At 41.6% G+C, this 18,721-nt stretch overlaps 1 protein-coding gene across 1 annotated transcript; it reads left to right on the plus strand.

Annotated features, from left to right (window-relative positions):
• The first annotated feature begins 10,055 nt into the window (after positions 1-10,055).
• On the plus strand, positions 10,056-13,226 carry LOC130473097 (cytochrome c oxidase assembly factor 7). Its single transcript, XM_056844624.1, has 3 exons — positions 10,056-10,187; positions 12,040-12,180; positions 12,700-13,226. The coding sequence occupies exons 1-3, from the start codon at positions 10,082-10,084 to the stop codon at positions 13,149-13,151; spliced, it is 699 nt and encodes a 232-aa protein (XP_056700602.1). The 5' UTR covers positions 10,056-10,081; the 3' UTR covers positions 13,152-13,226.
• Positions 13,227-18,721: the final 5,495 nt, after the last annotated feature.

The raw sequence follows: 18,721 nt of genomic DNA on the forward strand, positions 1-18,721 counted from the left end.
ACCTTTCAGGATTCTTTGTGGGCCTTCATCTTGTTCTCTGTACTTTCAATGTGTGGCCTTGGGCCTAATGATGGAGGGAGGGAGGAGGGCAGGACAGAAAGAGTCCACCTTGGAGTTTGTTTAGTTAAGATATTTATGACCCACTTTTCTCTCAAAGCAACACAGGACAAAGCTTAAAACAAAAGTTTATAACAACAAAAGACAAAGAGCCACAAGAGGTTCAGCTACTATTGTCATTGCAACCATCCATTCCCAACACCCTCCTAAGCAACTCAGTTCTCCCGTTTACAGGAGGGGCTGAAACAGCTGGGATAAACACAGTTGATATCAGACTTGTTGGAGACCACAACTGTCCTCCCACTGCCATAGAACTATACTCTGTTGCCTACTTCCCAGCAGCCTGTTGCATAAAGTTGGTACACACATTCTTGGCACCCAATCCCCCAGTGTCTTTTCAGTACTGTGGGGTCTCAAGTCCAAGCATGCTCCGCACATAGAATGGCATTCTTAAAGCTCTCAAGAAGGGATTCAGCGCATGGGAACTCTTTCAATACTTAAAAATAACCTGTAGCAAGGGCAAAGATACATATTTTCCCGAGTGCTTTCATACACATGTATTTCTTTTATATCTAAACCAGCTCAGCAAGTAGTTTAATAAGAACTATCACAAACAAAAACATCAAGCCACAATGCATTAATAGGCGAGGGTTCATGGCTCAGTGGTAGAGCATATGATTTGCATATAGAAGGTCCTAGGTTCAATCCCTGGCACATCCAGTAAGGATCAAGTAGGAGGTGATGTGAAAACTCTCACCCGAGCCCCTGGAGAGTTGAGACAATACTGACCTTGATGGACCAATGGTCTGATTCAGTTTAAGGTAGCTTCATGTGTTGATACAATCCAAGGCAAGACAGCAAAGTTATTTCTAGTTCAGAAACTAACATCTGCAGTTCCTGATTGACCTCTGAATAGCATAGCAGTATATAATAAAACTGACTGACAATTTTAATGTGAATGATTGGCTAAAATTTTAAAACCTCTATGGACATTGTTACAAGGGATGCTGAAAAACAGCTTTAAATTTTTAAGTACAAAACAAACTGTGTGGTAAAACAACTCTGTGTTGTTGAGCATTATTGTCCAGTTCAACAGAGCCAGCTTGACAGAGCAAGCCTAAGCAGAGTTGCATCCATCTAAGTGCATTACAGTCAATAGGCTTAGAAGGGTGTAACTCCACTGACTGTCATAGAGCAACACCATCATTAGAAAACCTGCTCTCACAGTGTTAAGGCTTTTTAAGGTGAACATATTGCTAGCTCATTGTCCTCCTAGTATGTCACAGAAAGCTTGTATTTCCTGCCAAATGTTATTTCCATGGATTTCTGAAGGCTTCTAATAAAGTAGTGGAAGTAACATACTGGAACACACATGAAGAATATGTACCATGGAAAAATTTAATTCACTTTCTCCTTGAGATGCAATGGCAATCATTCCTTTCCATCTTGCTTCTATTTCTAGTTACCATTGTTCCATGCAGGGTGTACATTTGCACGCCATGTAATAACTAAGGTAATAACAAACTAAGATATCAAACTTCATTGTTGTTAGTACAAAAGATTATAAAGGTTGTTTATACTTTTTCTCCTTTTCAGATCCAAACAGAAAACGGAAGGGCCGTACCAATTACAGAGAAAAATAATAGGCAAAAGGGCTGATGGTGCAAATGAAGGTTATTTTATTATACAAGCAAAAGTTCCTTACGTGTTTTGCACAAAGCGTCCTCACGGGAATCTGCTAGTTTTTCAGTGAGGATGCAAGATCAATGGAAGTTTCTACTTGCATAACAAAAAATCCTTCATTAGCAGCACTGGTTCTTTTGCCTATTTTCAGTTCCCTGGCTTTTAACCCTAGAAGAGAACGGCATTATCACCACTGTGAATTATCTTCAGTACCAACACAAAACATGCTCAGCATTTACACCCCCAATCAATTAAAAAAACAAACAAACAGAAGTGCCAACTGTTGGCTTTTTAAACTAAGAGGAATAATGCCTTGCCTTCATACCAACTAACGTACTAGCATTTCACATTTATTTTAAACAACCTAACAGTGCAGTCCCATACACAGTTACTCCAGTCTACTCCCACTGCATTTATTGGTCTTAGTCTGGGGTAAACTATGTATGGGACTGCATTGTTAGAGTCTTTATTTTGCCTGGCTGACATAAGTTTGTTGTCGAACTCAAATGAGTGGTGAGATAGAATGGAGGAAATCCTTGCAAATTCTGTTTGAAATACAGCCTCTGTAGTACCCACTAATTTCTCAGCAACACATATAAAAGAATTGTATTCAATATACGTGTGGCTCTTAAGGGTTTCATTTTTCTCCACAGAAAAATAATGTTGGCGCCACACTTTTTTTTTTTTAATCTATAGAGATTATGGAACAGGAAAAGAAATATCTCTTATTACTAAAACACGACGATATTTCAGAACCACATGGCAGGGGCTTACTTTGAGTCATCTGTGATCTTGCTACAATCACTAGGCAACCCACAGACCACAATGAAGCTGACTGTGGTCTAGTGATTGCACCCTTGTGCAACGTACAGCAGCTGCAAGCTCTAACCCTACCACTTCTACGAATTTCTCCCTCGCTAAGAAAATAGCCATGGCTGAGTCAGCAAGGTGGAACAAGACTTATCAGGGTGAAAGGGAAAGCTTCGGTCTACTATTTTGAGACTGCAAAAATGGAGCCCTGTTACTAAGCAAGAGCTTGTAGTTAAGCTACCAGCAGATATTGACGGTCACAAATTTTTTATCCATGGCATTTAACGGCATTATCTTTTACATTTTTAATCTGTATCTTTATTTATTTAAAATGAGAAAACTGAAATGAAAGTTATATATGATCTTAGATATTTTGTTTGCTTTATATGTATTTTTCCCTTTTGCTTGTGACCTATTGGTCTTTGAGCAGTAAATAAATGGAAATAAATGGAATATTTTGAGACTTCTCAATGTTGGCTGCAAGAATGCCTGCTCATGTAACAGTAGCACCAATGGCAGCTTGCTGCTTCAAAATGCTAACCAAAGCAGGTCAATCAAGATTGTCTGCCTAAAAAGGATATATATCCTCACTTCATTTGACACTGGAGACTAACTTTTAGGGTTGTCAACCTTCAGGTGGTGGCTGGAGATCTCCCGCTATTACAACTAATCTCCAGCCAATAAAGATCAGTTCACCTGGAAAGACCTTACATGTCAGGGACTGGATAATCAGTTCACCTGGAGAAAATGGCCACTTTGGCAGTTGGACTCTATGGCATTGAAGTCCCTCCCCTCTCCAAACCCCACCCACCTCAGGCTCCACCCTCAAATCTCCAGGTGTTTCCCAACCTGGAGCTAGCAACCCTACTAACTTTAGATCCAAAAAGCTAGACTATGCATGTTGATTGAGCAATTATAATTCTAGTAAATAACACTATACAGGGAATAACTTCATAAAGCAATATTTCTCACAAGTTACAAACCTACAGCAGAGAATACATCATTCTAATTTTAATATACACACAATACAATTAAATCTCAGTAGTAGCAACTGAATGGTTATTACAATGGGAATTCAAGAACATAAGAACATAAAAAAGCCTTGCTGGATCAGACCAGCAGTTCTTATAATCCAGCATCCTGTCTTACCCAGCGGTCCACCCCCCTGTTGTGTATAGAAGTATTTTCTTTTGTCCATCCTGAATCTACTGCCCATCAAATTCATTGGATGCCCTCAAATTCTAGTATTCTGGGAAAGGTTAAAACAGTTCTAACATATTAAATCCCAGAACACATCTCTAAAATCAACCAGATTTATTTATTATTTATTTCATTGTATTTTTAACCCACCCTCCCAGCCCAAAGGCCAGGCTCAGGGCGGTTTATAAAATCCAGAAATAACCCAAATCAATTCAATAAACAGGGGCAATAATACCCCTCGATGGCGCTAAAATTACAAAACAGTTGTCTGCAGCCAGGTAGATGAATATAGCCACCTCCCAGAATGGGGGAAGGGGCTCAGCAGCGGGGGAGGGGAAGAGATTAGGGAGGCCAGTATTTATAGGGAGAACCTTCACTGGCCTCAACCATAAGCCCGGTGGAATTGCTCCGTCTTGCAGGCCCTGCGGAATTCTTTAAGATCCCACAGGGCCCTAATCTCACTAGGGAGGCTACTCCACCAGGCCAGGGCCAGGGCAGAGAAAGCCTGGCCCTGGTCAAGGCCAGCCGGACATTCCTTGAGCTGGGGGCCACCAGTAAGTTATCGTGTGATCGTAAGTTTCTCTAGGGAACATACCAGGGGAGGCGGTCCCAAACCATGTAAGGTTTTAAAGGTCATAACCAGCACCTTGAACCTGACCTGATATTCCAGCTGGAGCCAGTGCAGTTGATGGAGCCCTGAGATAATATGTGCTCACAGCAAGGTACCGGTAAGCAATCTCGGCTCAACATTCTGTACCAATTAGAGTCTTCAAGTCAGTCTCAGGGGCAAAAGGTCATAATTTTCAAAAGGTCATAATTAAAAAAACAGAATAATTGAAACACAATGTAAACCATTGTGTCCTCAGACTGCATCTTCAGTTTAACTGGAACTGAATTCTATATAGAACTGCATTATGAGCCATGTGCAAGCACTTGGCAGACAGACACCTTGTAACTTAACTGTCACCATCCTGCCATTGCACCATATGAAATTCAAGTTTATTATGAACAATGTTTAAAATGTTTATAAACATTGACATACTGCATGAGAAGGAAGGGGAAGAAGAGAGATTAATTTTTTAATGCTAACCCATGTAAAAATCTCCCTGCAAATGAAAAACATGCATTAAAAATTTTTCTCCTTTATTAAGAGTTCCTCACCCTACCCGTACAGGCTGAGGTGTTGTTGTTCAGTAATATACTTCATACTGTCAAACATACAATTTAGTTCTCAGGACATAATAGATTTTTTTTAATTATATCTTTTAAAAACACTGATGAATGTTGAGGGCAATAAAATTATTGGTGAATGTGCAAATGAGTAGTAAGAATATTTTAATCTAGCTAATAACTTCTATGTATGTATTTATTTGGATTGTCTCATTATAGGGTTTTTAAGGTAGGAGTTGGTCAGAAGGGGTTCACCATTGCCTTCTTCTGCACAGTACTAACCAGCGTTAGTTGAAGTGGCACCGCTGTTGTCTACGAAAGATCCTCCGCCAGTGCCACCTTCCACTACTGCTGCTGCCCAGTACCGGTAGCTACTTTTCAAGGATTCCTCCACCACCATCACCACTGGGAACAGTCTGTTCTCTTCTGCTGATGTGGCCATTGATAGCTGAGTTTAGTGTCTCAGCTGTGACCATTCTGCCTTCAGTGACTCTGCGAGGAGCTTAGCCTCTTGACAGAGTGTTGACCCCTTACAGTATTACTCTCAGCTTCACTGACACACACAGGTCATTAATTCATAGGGTTGCCATAAGTCAAAAGCGACTTGATGGCACTTAACAGGCACTTGACACATGTATTTATTTAGAATATTTCTATGCTGTCCTGCTCAAGACAGCTTACAATTAAACACCACAATATAAAAACACGAGCCATTAAAAACATATGTATGTATGTGTGTGTGTATACACACACACACATAAATTAACAGATAATTATTTCTTTTTAATTAATTATTACTAATAAAAAATCTAGTACAAAAGGGTCAGTGTGGTGTAGTGGCTGAAGGGTTAGATCAGAATCTGGGAGACTCAGGTTCAAATCCACACTCTGCCAAGGAAGCTTGCTGAGGGACTGTGGGCCTGTCACTTTCAGCCTAGCGTACCTCACAAGGTTATTATGAGGATAAAATGGAGGCCAGGAGAATTATGTAAGCCACTTTGTGTCCCCATTGGGAAGAATGTGGGATATAAAACAAACAAACTGGCTGACAAGAAGCCAGCCTTTTACTAGAATTAGGTATTTCCCCTTTCCCAAACACATGTACTTAACACCCACAACATTAGGCCCTTATACATTATATCAGAATATTGATTCCACATATGCAGAATAATCCACTTTCAATGCACTTTGCAGCTGGATTTTACTGTAAGAAATTGCAAAACCCACTTGCAAATGATCATTAAAGTAGATTGAAAGTGCATTATTCAGCAGTATTCACTTCTGAGTAACCCTAAAATAGTATTGCATTGTATATGTGATCTGTGAATGCTTCACAGAAACCTAAGCATGGGTTTTTCTTCTGGATTAATTAACCGCTCTGGTGTGGCGGTCAGCATGATGGACTAGGGCTGGGAAGACCAGGATTCAAGTCCTTGCTTGCCATGAAACTTATTGGGTGACCTTGGATCAGACATTATCTCTCAGGCTAACCTACTTCATAGGACTACTGTGAGGATAAAGCAGAGGAGGGAGAATCATATACATAGGAAGGGCAGAATAAAAAATGCACTAAAAACAAATAAATATTCCAGAACCACTTCTGATCTTTCTTGCTTAGGTTGCATATACAAGATCACACCTTTACTTCCAAGCATTTATTTAAAAAGTACCATCCTACAATAACTAATGTGGGTTGGAGTGTGCACTCTGCATGTAAACATGAACTGGAAATCTATTCTTTTACCACTGGTTAGCTATGACAATTTACACAAAAGGGAGAGTAAAATGTTTCAAGGAATAACGAGCACACGTTAAGTATTCTCATACACACTGTTTTCTGATGGCATCAAAAATAATTTGACTTCTTTTATTTTTCTGTCTCATAAATTTGCACATACCACATGACGCAATGTCAACTCTAATAAATACATTCTTAAAGTCAATAGTCTGAGGGAAATATTTAACATGCTTTTAGCACCAGATATGCTGCCCCAACTTGTGACATACAAAGCCCAATGCAGTCCCATTAGCTATGAATGACTCAAATCTCCTTTTCTGCTGCTTGCCTGTAACAACAAAAACAGAAGTGGGGAGTGGATGGAGATAGCAGCTCACAGGATATATCTGGGGGTTGCCATTGGCTTAGCAGATCACAGTAGACATAATGTACCCATGTAACTAAATGCACAGCAAGGTTCCTATTCATTTAGTAGTTGTGTAAAAACAGGTATTTCAGCAAGTGCAGCTTGCCTCATCTTGGAATGACAAACTGTACCTGTCAAAATTCCCTCTTCTACACAACCACTCCTCTTTGATTGGCATGTTATTGAAAAACATGGGTCTGGGAATATCTGAAAAGAGGCAGTTTTAACATGCATCTACATGGAGACACTGAAAACTACGCACACAGAAAGCCATGAATTCTATTATGTTACAAGCCTGCTCCATATGTTACATGACAGAAGCTGCAGCAAACATGTGCCCAAAGATCTTGCTACATGTGGAGAATCCCCACATCAGCTCTGCACATTGGTGTTAGAAAGATTCTCTGTACAAGAAGATCCAGCCATGGGTTGAACAATTTTCAGATGTCACTTGTCCTTCAAGAGCCTTTGGCATGCAGCCCTATCCTCCATATGGTTCCTCTAACATGTGATAATTTCCCCCAGTCCCTCTTGCTTTTTCACATAAACACACCACTTTCTTTGAACAGTCGTTTACTTTCCCTGGCCACACAGCAATAACCAAATTGTGTGTGACTGTGTGTATACACACAGAGAGAGACTGCAAGAACCACTGAAAACACCATAGCCAACTTCACGTAACATGGATAGGTTATTGGTCTTTTAGCCAGCCAGTTGTACTTACAATCAGGGTGACTAAAAAAAAGAGGATCTTTTCATTCCATTTTCAGCCCAAGCGATTTTAATTCACACGAGCAGTTGCGAGTACAGACCTGGCGGCGTCTGCTAATCCCAACTAATCAGTTCAGTTCTCTTCATCATACCATGTTACACTCTAAAACATTTTCCTCTAGGAATTCCAGTGCTTATTCTCCTCCTGGGCACACATTCCAATCACTTGACTCAATAGACATCTCCAGGTTTCCATCTGTTACACATCCATGCTTAAATAAACTAGACACGAATCACACCCTAGGTAACGTCCCTTAAACCCCCTATAATTCACAGTGGGTAGCCGTGTTAGTCTGTCTGCAGTAGTAGAAAAGAGCAAGAGTCTAGCAGCACCTTAAAGACTAACAAAAATATTTCCTGGCAGGGTAGGAGCTTTCATGAGCCACAGCTCCCTTCTTCAGATACAGCTCGAATGTGAATCCATCTGTCTTTAAGTAGAGGAGAGTGAATGAAGACAAGCATGAGTATGTCAATGTTAACAGTATGTCAATGTGAATAGCAGGCGTGATGGGATGAGGTGTGGTCTGCAGAAGAGTCTGTGATGGCCAGGGGAGAGATGGGGGTGGAGAAAGCTCCTACCCTGCCAGGAAACATTCTCGTTAGTCTTTAAGGTGCTACTGGACTCTGGCCCTTTTCTACTAACCCCCTATAAGGCAGAGTTAATGTGTGGCAAAGATTCTTCTACCCTTCTGCACGTCCAGGCCGCCCCCTAATCGGTAAACCACCCCCAATGCAAGCTCCGTTGTAGTGACCGTCCGGCGGGTGAGAAAGGCTGGCGGGGAACCAGACCCCGGCCCAACCAGCCCGGAATGGAAGAAGGGGGCTCCCTGCCTCGCCTCCCTCCGAAGGGCGGCTGCTGCTCCCGCGGCTCTCCCTCCCTCCCTCTCCCCCCCCCCCGCTGTCACTGCAGGACCTCCCACTCACCATTTCTGCGCCTGGCACCCCTCGTCCTCCGCTCCTCGTGAGGGGCGGGCCCCGACCACCGACCAGCGCGAGCCGGGGCCCCCCCAGCCCAGCTGACACCCGCGACCTGGAAGTGAATTCGCCTCAGCCGAGCCGGCAGCGGGGGAGAAAAGCCATCGCCGACCCGTCTCCCGCCTCCCTTAAAGGAGACGCGCTCAGGCCGCCGCTAAGCCGGCTCGTTCAAACCCCGCAGGAACTGCAAACGCCGCGGCCGCCTCCCTTTCTTCGTCCCAGTGTGACAGCCTTGGGACATTAATTGTCGATATTAATAAAGAAAAGAGGGGTTCCTACGCCCGTACAGAGTTTATTCCGCCCCGCGATGGCTTCGCCGTCAAGCCACAGCTGAGTTACGGCGACCCCGTAGGGGTTTCAAGGCAAGGGACGCTCAATTGCCATTGCCTGCCTCTGTCGTCGCGACCCTGCATTTCCTCGGTGGGCCTCCCATCCCAATAATAACCAGGCCCGAGTTTGCTTAGCTTCCAAGATCGGACTAGCCTGAGCTACACAGATCTGTAAATAGGGGAACAGGGATTTCCAGTCAGATCCGAGTTTCAACACTTTTACGTGATGTATTAAGAACTTCCTTGGCACGGTTGAAGCCTGCAATATATTGGGCTCTCAGATGCAAAGACCTCAGTGGGCAAATCTAAGAGTTGTGGTTACACACTCCTCACCGCGAAGATATGCTAGCGCCTGGGATACAAAATCTGCAATCTATGTTAAATTTGCATGCATCAGAAAACAAGAGGATGGGGCACGTCGGCCAGGCATTTCAAGGTATGCAGATTGTATAAATGCCAGTTTGTTCCTCTAATAGTCCAAAGCCATTTGGTCCCACTGCTTCACCATTTTTCCTCTCTATACCCACGTGTGCGAGTATAATCACTGTAAAGGTGCCAAAGGACAATACCACCTAATATAGCTCAGTAAGGCCTTCAAAGCTTGTGCCACAATAAAACCGTCTTTACAGTGCCATAAAACGCTTTGCTGCAAAATACCGATTCTTCTAATCCTCTGGAGTGTGTTTACACGGAAGCCCCGCTGTTACGTGATGCCAACACAAACTACCGCAGTGCACACAAGCCACGCTCTCACCCACCCTCCTGCCTTCCTCCGGCAGCACACAGCTCGAGTTGCACATCCGGTCTCTTGATCGCGTCCGTCACCGATTCTCTTCCGGCTGCGGCAACAGGGCAACGTTTCCCGGACGCTTTCACCTTGCATGCTAGCCGTAAAGGTGAAAATACACTACCTCTCCCTTCGTTTTGCGCCTCTGAAGTGAAATGGCTGGGCTGATCAATTTCGAGGATGAAGAGGAGGTGAAGGGCTATTTGGAAAATCTGGGGGTGGAATTCAGTTTTCAGTGCTACAAGGAGAAGGATCCTGACGGTAAGCATCCGCTTTAATATATGCGTATGTTGTTTGGCCACTGCCCGGTAATATTTCCGAGCTGTAGCTCAAAGCACCAAGTAAATCCCATTGAATTCTACGCGGAAGGTTTCCAACTGCCTGGAGAAAAACATCTTGTCCTTTTAATAGAAGCTTAATAGGATATTGTTTGTCTCCATGCCATGAAAAACTTAAGCTGCCGATTTCCACACGCTGAACGGATGTTTTTCTCCAGGCCAGATGGCAACTCTAAGCCATGTGTCACTTTTTCTTAAACAAAAGCAGCACCTGAAATTTCCAGGCCAATCCTATCTGTTCACTAAGAAGGTAGTTCCACTGTCAAGTAACTATGCATGTGATTTCAGATTTACGTGGGCACTTCGCACATGATTTAATTGTATACAGTGGTGTTTCTGTAAAAACACCTTATTTTCCTTTCATTTTTTAGAATGAAAATGTATATTTTCATGTTTTAGAATGAAAATGTATATTTTTATCCAACCATTTTGTGTAGCCTTTGCTGTATTAGAAGAATAGTATCATTAGCAGTTTTTTAAACAAAGGCTGCAACCCTAAATATGTTTGTTGTAAAGTAATTGCTATTTAAAATAATAGGGAAAAGGTAAAGGTAGTCCCCTGTGCAAGCAGTGGTTCATTACTGACCCATGGGTGATGTCACATCATGACGTTTACTAGACAGACTATGTTTACAGGGTGGTTTGCCATTGCCTTTTCCAGTCATCTACACTTTACCCCCAGCAACTGAGTGCTCATTTTACAGACCTTGGAAGGTTGTCATCCTTGAACTGGCTACTTGAAACCGACTTCCATCGGGCTCAAACTCAGGTTGTGAGCAGAGCTTTTGCAGTACTGCAGTTTACCACTCTGGGCCACAGGGCTGTTAAACTAATAGGAGGCTCATATATAAATGACTAAGTTCCTTGGGAACTATAGGCTGATGGACAAAAATTTGGGTTCAACCGAAGGGGTTCAAAGGAGGCAAATAACAGAGAGATTCCTTCTTGGAAGCTTAGGTCTTTATTTTGATTGATCATGATCAAGGTAAGCTTCTATCCCTATATGAGTTCAAGAGGCTGACATTTGAACAAAGTAAAGCTCACATCTTATATAAGCAAAATCACATCACTACAGAAAAGTAGATTTTGTCCAATTATTAACAACAGCGCTGCACCAAATGAAAACCAGTCAGACTACACCGTCCACTTCCTCTTTCAAGACTCTTAAGACAAATTCTTAAAACTTTCTGAGAATTCCACTAAGTTGTTTGTCCCACACTAAACTGTTTTTCTTGTGTAAACTGCAAGCAAAGTATTATTTTAACCTTTTACCTAAGTAGAGTATGGGTCAAAAAATATTATTTCCCTTATTCAGTATCTAATTTGGTACTTATAGATACTTAAAAGTGCATGGCTAGTATATTTTTCTTGCTGCTTGTGTCAGCATTCTAATATGGCTGGCTCTAATATGGCTCTGACCTTTTCCTCCCTGACATTTTCTCCTTCAAGGCCAATGGCAGAGCTGTAAAGAAAACTGGTAAGAAAACAGGTATTCCTCTAAAATTTTGTGAAGAGATTTCATTTGTATCAGTTGTGTATGTGATGGAAATATTGATTTAGAATTTACTAATCAACCCCACCTTTGATCCAGAAGTCAGCCTTCCTCATTTCCTTTGCTATATTGTCAGATAGCAGAGGCTGAGAACAAGTTACCCACTGTTTTAACTGATGATGGTACAATCAAACAAACAAGAAAACAGAGCTACAAGGGAAGTGTAAAATAGGGGAGTTGTGATCATACTTTGCATAAAGTGTGGTTGATTGTTAAATCACAGGTTGTCATCGTCTGGCTGATTACCTAGAGGGGGTGAAGAAAAATTTTGAGGGAGCTGCCAAGGTACTGAAGGAGAATTGTGAAAACAGTGAGCACAGTGAGAGTTGCTACAAACTTGGAGCTTACTATGTAAATGGGAAAGGTAAGCGAGTTGAAAAGGTAAGGGAAAGATTCCTTCTCTGTCATTTAACTTATCTTTAAAAGTACAAGGAAAAATAAAGCAAGGTATATGTAAGATTGTGCGGAAAGTATGGCATAGTCAAGTGGATAATTTCAGAGGCTACCTGTGTTGGCCTGTAGTAGAAGAGCAAGATTTGAGTAAAGTAATACCCTAGAGGCCAACAAGATTTTGAGAGTCAAATCTCCCTTCATCAGATATGTGATGAGGGAGCTTTGACTCTCAAAAGCTTATACCCCGAAAATCTTGTTGGTCTGCAAGGGACTACTGGACTTGAATCTAACTCAACTGGATAAGAATATGAGCTAAAAGCCACAAAATCTCCAATGCAGATTTCATCTTATGATGAATTTATTTTGGTTTCACTCCCTGCTCTGTAATATGGGTTATTGAGATAATATATCTGAAACCCTTCAGAAAATTGCTGCATAAATACTAAGTACTCTTTGTATAAATACTAAGTAGTCTAAATGCTTTTTGCAGGTGGTCTCCCAATAGATCTAAAAACTGCCTATAGCTGCTTTTTGAAGTCTTGCGAGAAAGGTGGCAAGAAATCCAGAGAGGCTTGTCACAACGTTGGACTACTGGCACATGACGGGCGAGGAAATGATGATGAGAAGCCTAATGTCTCTCTGGCCAGAGACTATTACAGCAAAGCTTGTGATGGTGGTTTTGCCCCCAGCTGCTTTAACCTTAGTGCTATATACCTTCAGGGAGGCTCTGGGGTATCAAAGGACATGAGCCGGGCTTTGGAGTATTCTCTGAAAGCGTGTGACTTACAACACATATGGGCGTGTGCCAACGCTAGCCGAATGTACAAACTGGGAGATGGTGTGGAGAAGAATGACGCGAAGGCAGAGGCCTTAAAGAACAGGGCAATGAGTCTGCACAAGGAGCAACAGGCGGGTTCAAAGTCCTTAACATTTGGGGAATAAATCCGGACAAGTGAAGTACAATCTTCTCAAGACACTTGTTAAATGGTGCCCAAATTTAGGCTGTGGATCAATTCTATGGTATGCTCAAAAAATCTGTTTTTATGAATAAGTGTTTTGCTTGTTCAGATTTCTTATTTATAAAAGTTTTGTACAAATTGCTATTTTGTAAATGACATTTAAATTCTGGACCCTTTTTTTTGTAGGACAAAATATGGGAATATCATCTTAAAAACATACAGTGTGAAAAGTACTGTTGAATTTTTACTGGAACTTATTTCTTGAATGCACCAAGATTGTACATAACATAATTTACAGCCCAAATCTTAGCTGCGATCCAGAAAAGTTTGCAGGACAGAAAAATGCAAAAGTTCTTTCTGAATGGCTGGTAACTTCATCAGCATTGCAAGACCCTTCATTCAGTTTCAGGACTGAGGAATAATTCCAAAGGGGTAGCCTTGTATGTACTGGCAAAATTACACAGGAATCTAGTAGAACCTTAAAGACTGGGGAAGATACTCTTTAGAAAAAGAATCAAAGGGCCCATTCTGAGCCTTCCTTGCAGACATGCAAAGGGAATTGCTGGATATGCCCAAAGTACCTAAAATCACTGCAGTCCTATATGTACTGACTTAAAAACAAATTACATTAATTTCAGCAGAACAAATGTCCAAAGAAATATACTTTGGGTCAAGGTGTAAGTTTCATTGTAATAAATTGAACTAAATCCCACGGTTTTCCGTAAGCTGTGATACCTAGATGACGTCACCCTGCTGTATATTTGAACTTTATCCTGCCATCCAGTTCCATGTCTCCAATTGCCATTCTGATATTTCTACTTGAATCTCTCATTGCTGTCTCAGTATGTTCACGACTGAACTTGAGACCTTCCTGCGCAGGTCTTGTGCTCTTCGTATATCCGTGCTATGGTCTTGATTTGATGCTTGACTTTTCTCTCTCCTTTGCTCTCCATGTTCAGATTGTCATTTTTGCATTATTTCTTCTTTACAGATTGCAAAAGTTAACTACTCTTTGCTTTGGCAAAAGTGCTGGTTCATCTCTCACCTTGATAAAGTTTGACTTCTGCAACTCCCTCCTCACTGGTCTTCCAGTGCTGCATCTGGCACCCTCACCTCTGTCCAGCCAGTTGCTACGTAAACTCATTTAGCTCTCTAATTGTTCCAGCCATGTTATGCCCTTCCTTGAATTCCTATACTGGCTTTTTTTAGCTGCAGGATCTAATAACAAAGTCATTCTTGCAAAGCCGTTCATCTCTCTCCCCCCCCAAATCTCTCTGCTTATCCTGCTATATCCCTGTTCATGACTTTCATTCCTCTAGCAACTTCAGCTATCAGAAGATCTCCTATTCACAACTCTGCTTTTCTCTCTTTTTACTCTTTTTTGCCTCCCAGAATATATGAATTCCACTTCCTTCCTATCTCTCATCAGTCTACCTTTTTAGTTAAGCTTTTGAACTTCCTTTTAGAGTTTGCCTCCCTGACTGGAACTGAGCCTTGCTACATATAGCTAAATAAATGTATATTCTTACCCTTGTTATTCCCACTTCTATCTTCTAATCCTGTCCCAACTTTGTTGTCTCTTTTGTTTTGTTTCACTGGCTTGCTAAGGAGATGTGTGTCATCTTCTTAGCAAGCCAGTGTTGTGTAGTAGTTAGAGTGTTGGACTAGGATCTGGGAGACCAAAGTTCACATCTTTCATAGAAGCTTGCTGGGTAACTGTGGTGGACAAGATACAGGGGTTGTTATGATGATAAAAATGAAGGATGTTGTAAGCCATGTTAGGTCCCCTTTGTGGGGGGGTGGGGAAGCATGGTATAACTACATAAATTGGTGCAGGGCCTTGTTGTACACTATAAAGCACCATACCTATTGATGATGTTCTATAAATAGTAATTCTTTTTCCCCCAAGGGAGAATTATTAATGTACAGCTCCTAAGTACAGCTGTAGGAGTTAAATAGCGCTAGACTGTGTGGATCCAGTAGCTGATTCATTGCTGATATACATTGGGGGAGTACTTCTGGTAGAATGAGAGTGAGAACTTGATGAACTTTTAAAACTTGGGCCAGGTCACCTTATAGTTGGTCTACATATAAGCATACACTTGTTAGAATAAACATAACATATGAATCTGAGTGATTACAAATCTACTCAGCTGCTGCAATTACTGTTCTAAGGCACATGGGGCTGCATTTGTTGATTTTTAAAGCAGCATTTGACAGTATTCCCAGTTAAGAAACAATATCAAGGTGTGACATATCAGCAATGTAGTCCCATTGAGCCAGAATGGTGTAGTGGTTAAGAGCGGTGGTTTGGAGCGGTGGACTCTACACCTGGAGAACCAGGTTTGATTCCCCACTCCTTCACATGAAGCCAGCTGGGGGACCTTGGGCTAGTCACAGCTCTCTTAGAGCTCTCTCAGCCCCACCTACCTCACAGGGTGTCTGTTGTGGGACGGGGAAGGGAAGGTGATTGTAAGCAGGTTTGATTCTTCCTTAAGTGGTAGACAAAGGCGACATATACAAACCAACTCTTCTTCATTTATGTCAGCCATCTAAATGGAATAAAGAAGTTGTTGTGGAATGTTGCAGGGGCATTTGGGCCAACTGGGAGGGATTTCTAGAAGAGGCACTAGAGTGCGATTTTCTTGTGCTTCTTCCACAGCCTTCAGGCACATCTCCCATTAAGAATTGGGAGATTAGCCCAGCACCTCCGTATGGAGGGAAGGGTCCTGTGACATACTCTGTACCTCAGAAGAAGCTCTATCGTTCCAACTCTGATGTCAGCTATCCACAGTTGCAGACACAGTCATGAATTATGTGTACTACCATATTATAAATATATTTTACCATATTATAAATATATTCTAATCTCAATCACAATTTCACAAACTGGAATTTTAGTTGAATATTTTCACGGTAGTTTTTTTTAATAGGAATAGACTGAAGATTTAAAAGACAAAACTTTCAGGTTGTGGCTATAGATGGCAGCAGAGGGCTGCTGAACTTTATTATGCCTTTCTCCCAAGTGGAGCAAGTGTTCCAGAGAGAGCTGATTTTGTGCCCCATAACTGATGTTTTATGGCCAGTTTCAGAGCAACTCATGCTATCTTCAACAAAGGTGCATCTGTGCAGGTAGAAGGATTAGGATGTCTGTCTTCCTCATACTCCATTTGAAATACACTTAGAAGAATTAGTCCTGGATCCACAATGTGTGTGTGTGAAGTGCAGTCAAGACACAGCTGACTTACGGCGACCCAGTAGGGTTTTCATGGCAAGAGAGTAACAGAGGTGGTTCTCCATTGCATTTCTCTGCATAGCAACCCTGGTGTTCATTGGTGGTCTCCCATCCAAGTACTAACCAGGGCCGGCCCTGCTTAGCTTCTGAGATCTAACGAGATCAGGCTAGCCTAGGCCATCCGTAGACCCTTGCAAAAAATATTTACTTATAATTTTATTGTTTGGGTGTATTTCAAGACATTATTGCTTTAACATTTTCTTAAGTAGACATTCCAATTTTGGTACTTTTCCCTGTAACTACCATTTTACACCTTAGAGAACAAGATTTCCAGAGTATAATCTTTCAAGAGTCCAGACTCCGTCAGATACAAGCAGGAGTAGAGATCCCAGAGCCCTTACAATCCCAGTCAGAAGGTGAGGGTGGTGATGCAAATAAGGGAGTCAGTGTGCAAGGATACAATGCAAGATGTCATCAGCTTGATTAGAGCAGAGGAGAAATGTAGAAAGCAATGTGGGCCAGGCAGCTGCAACAAGGAGGGTAATTGGTCAGGTTGCTCCTTCTCTCTCTTCCATCAGTGCAACATCCATATGATACAACCCAATATGTTTTTCTGACATTTTATCCACAATAGATGCCTGCAAGATAGATAGACAGACACACAGAGAATTTTATTGTTTGTGTATGTTTCAGGACACTATTGCTTTAAAATTATCTTGTGTAGACATTCCAATTTTGGGATGTTTTCCCTGTGGCCACCATTTTCCAAGATGGTGGATGTGGTTATTTTGATATTTAAAATTCATGTAGTATGCTACCCTTGGTGTCAGAATATATGTTTTTGAGGTTGATAAAGCCAAATACACAATTCTATTAGATGTAGAGGCAGCCATTTTTCCTGCAGCTGCCATTTCGCAAGAAGGAGGATCTTTTTCACATACTTGGGGGATGCTCATATTGGTGTCAAACTATGTTTTGGGGTCAATAAAGCCAAAAATACTATTCCTTTTGTGGTAAAAACAAAATAAAGTATTATTTTTAAAGATTTGTTATATTTGGGGGGGGTGATAAATCTATAGAAACTTGTTTTTTATTGTTTGTAATATTGGGGCAAAATGTAGAAGGAGAATTGTTAAGGTGACAACTCATAAAAGTACAATCATTTATAAGCATATTATCTGCATATTAGAACAACATGGCATTGAACAGGTTGCAGTGAGATTGGGTGGGGATGTCAAATGAACAGCACCAGGTCTCTCAGGGATCAAGCCTAAGCACTCCTACTCAGAAGCAACTCCTGTATTTTTCACTGGGACTTATTCCCAGGAGAGTGTTCTTAGGACTGCTACCTCAAAGTGTCCACAAGGGCCTCACCACTCCTTCTTAAGGAATATTCTCTATAGACTAATCCTTTTTATTAGGCTTTCATATTCTGTATTATTTAAAACTCTGGGTGAAACAAAAAACTTGAGAGAATTCTGACATTCACTGAATACCTTTAAAATTAATTTATATCTCTGTAGACTCAATTAAATAAAATATTATATTTTCCGTTTTTCTTCTTGACAGATTTTGAAGTGGATGAATTTTCATGATATCTCTGTCATGATGCATATTGGAACACTCTGTAATAATGTGCAGCAGACTCCAGTACAACTGGGGTCCCTAAAATATTTTAAAGAATGCAGCATCACATAGTTCAGCGGAAAAAATGGGATATCAAGTGAGCCAAATAATAATACCCTTGATATAACACTTTAGAGGGTTCAAAGCACTTCTCAAACATTACCTTGTGCTCTTTCCAAGTACCCTCTAAGGTAGGTCAACATTATTATTCCCATTCTGCTGATGTGATGGGGGAAAGAGAAGGGTGTGATTTGCCTAATGCCACCTAGAGAGTTTGTGGTACATTGAGGGACATCCTGTTTCACAGCTCAGCAACTGTGCTACAGTAGCTAAAGCACCGGGTTATCACTGACCCATGGGGTGATGTCACATTACAACATTTACTAGGCAGACTATGCTTATGGGATGATTTGCCATTGCCATTGCCATTGCCTACACTTTACCCCCAGCAAGCTGGGTACTCATTTTACTGACCTCGGAAGGATGGAAGGCTGAGTCAACCTAGAGCTGGCTACCTGAAACTGACTTCTGTCAGGATCAAACTCAGGTCGTGAGCGGAGGTTTTGACTGTAGTAGTACAGCTGACCACTGCGCCACGGGGTTCCAATACATACTATTATTTAGCATATGGAGAAACGGATTCGAAAGCAATAGATTGAATGTGAACATGGCCGTAAATGTATGCTCAGATG

This window comes from Euleptes europaea, chromosome 2, assembly GCF_029931775.1.
Source record: "Euleptes europaea isolate rEulEur1 chromosome 2, rEulEur1.hap1, whole genome shotgun sequence".
Lineage (NCBI taxonomy): Eukaryota > Metazoa > Chordata > Lepidosauria > Squamata > Sphaerodactylidae > Euleptes > Euleptes europaea.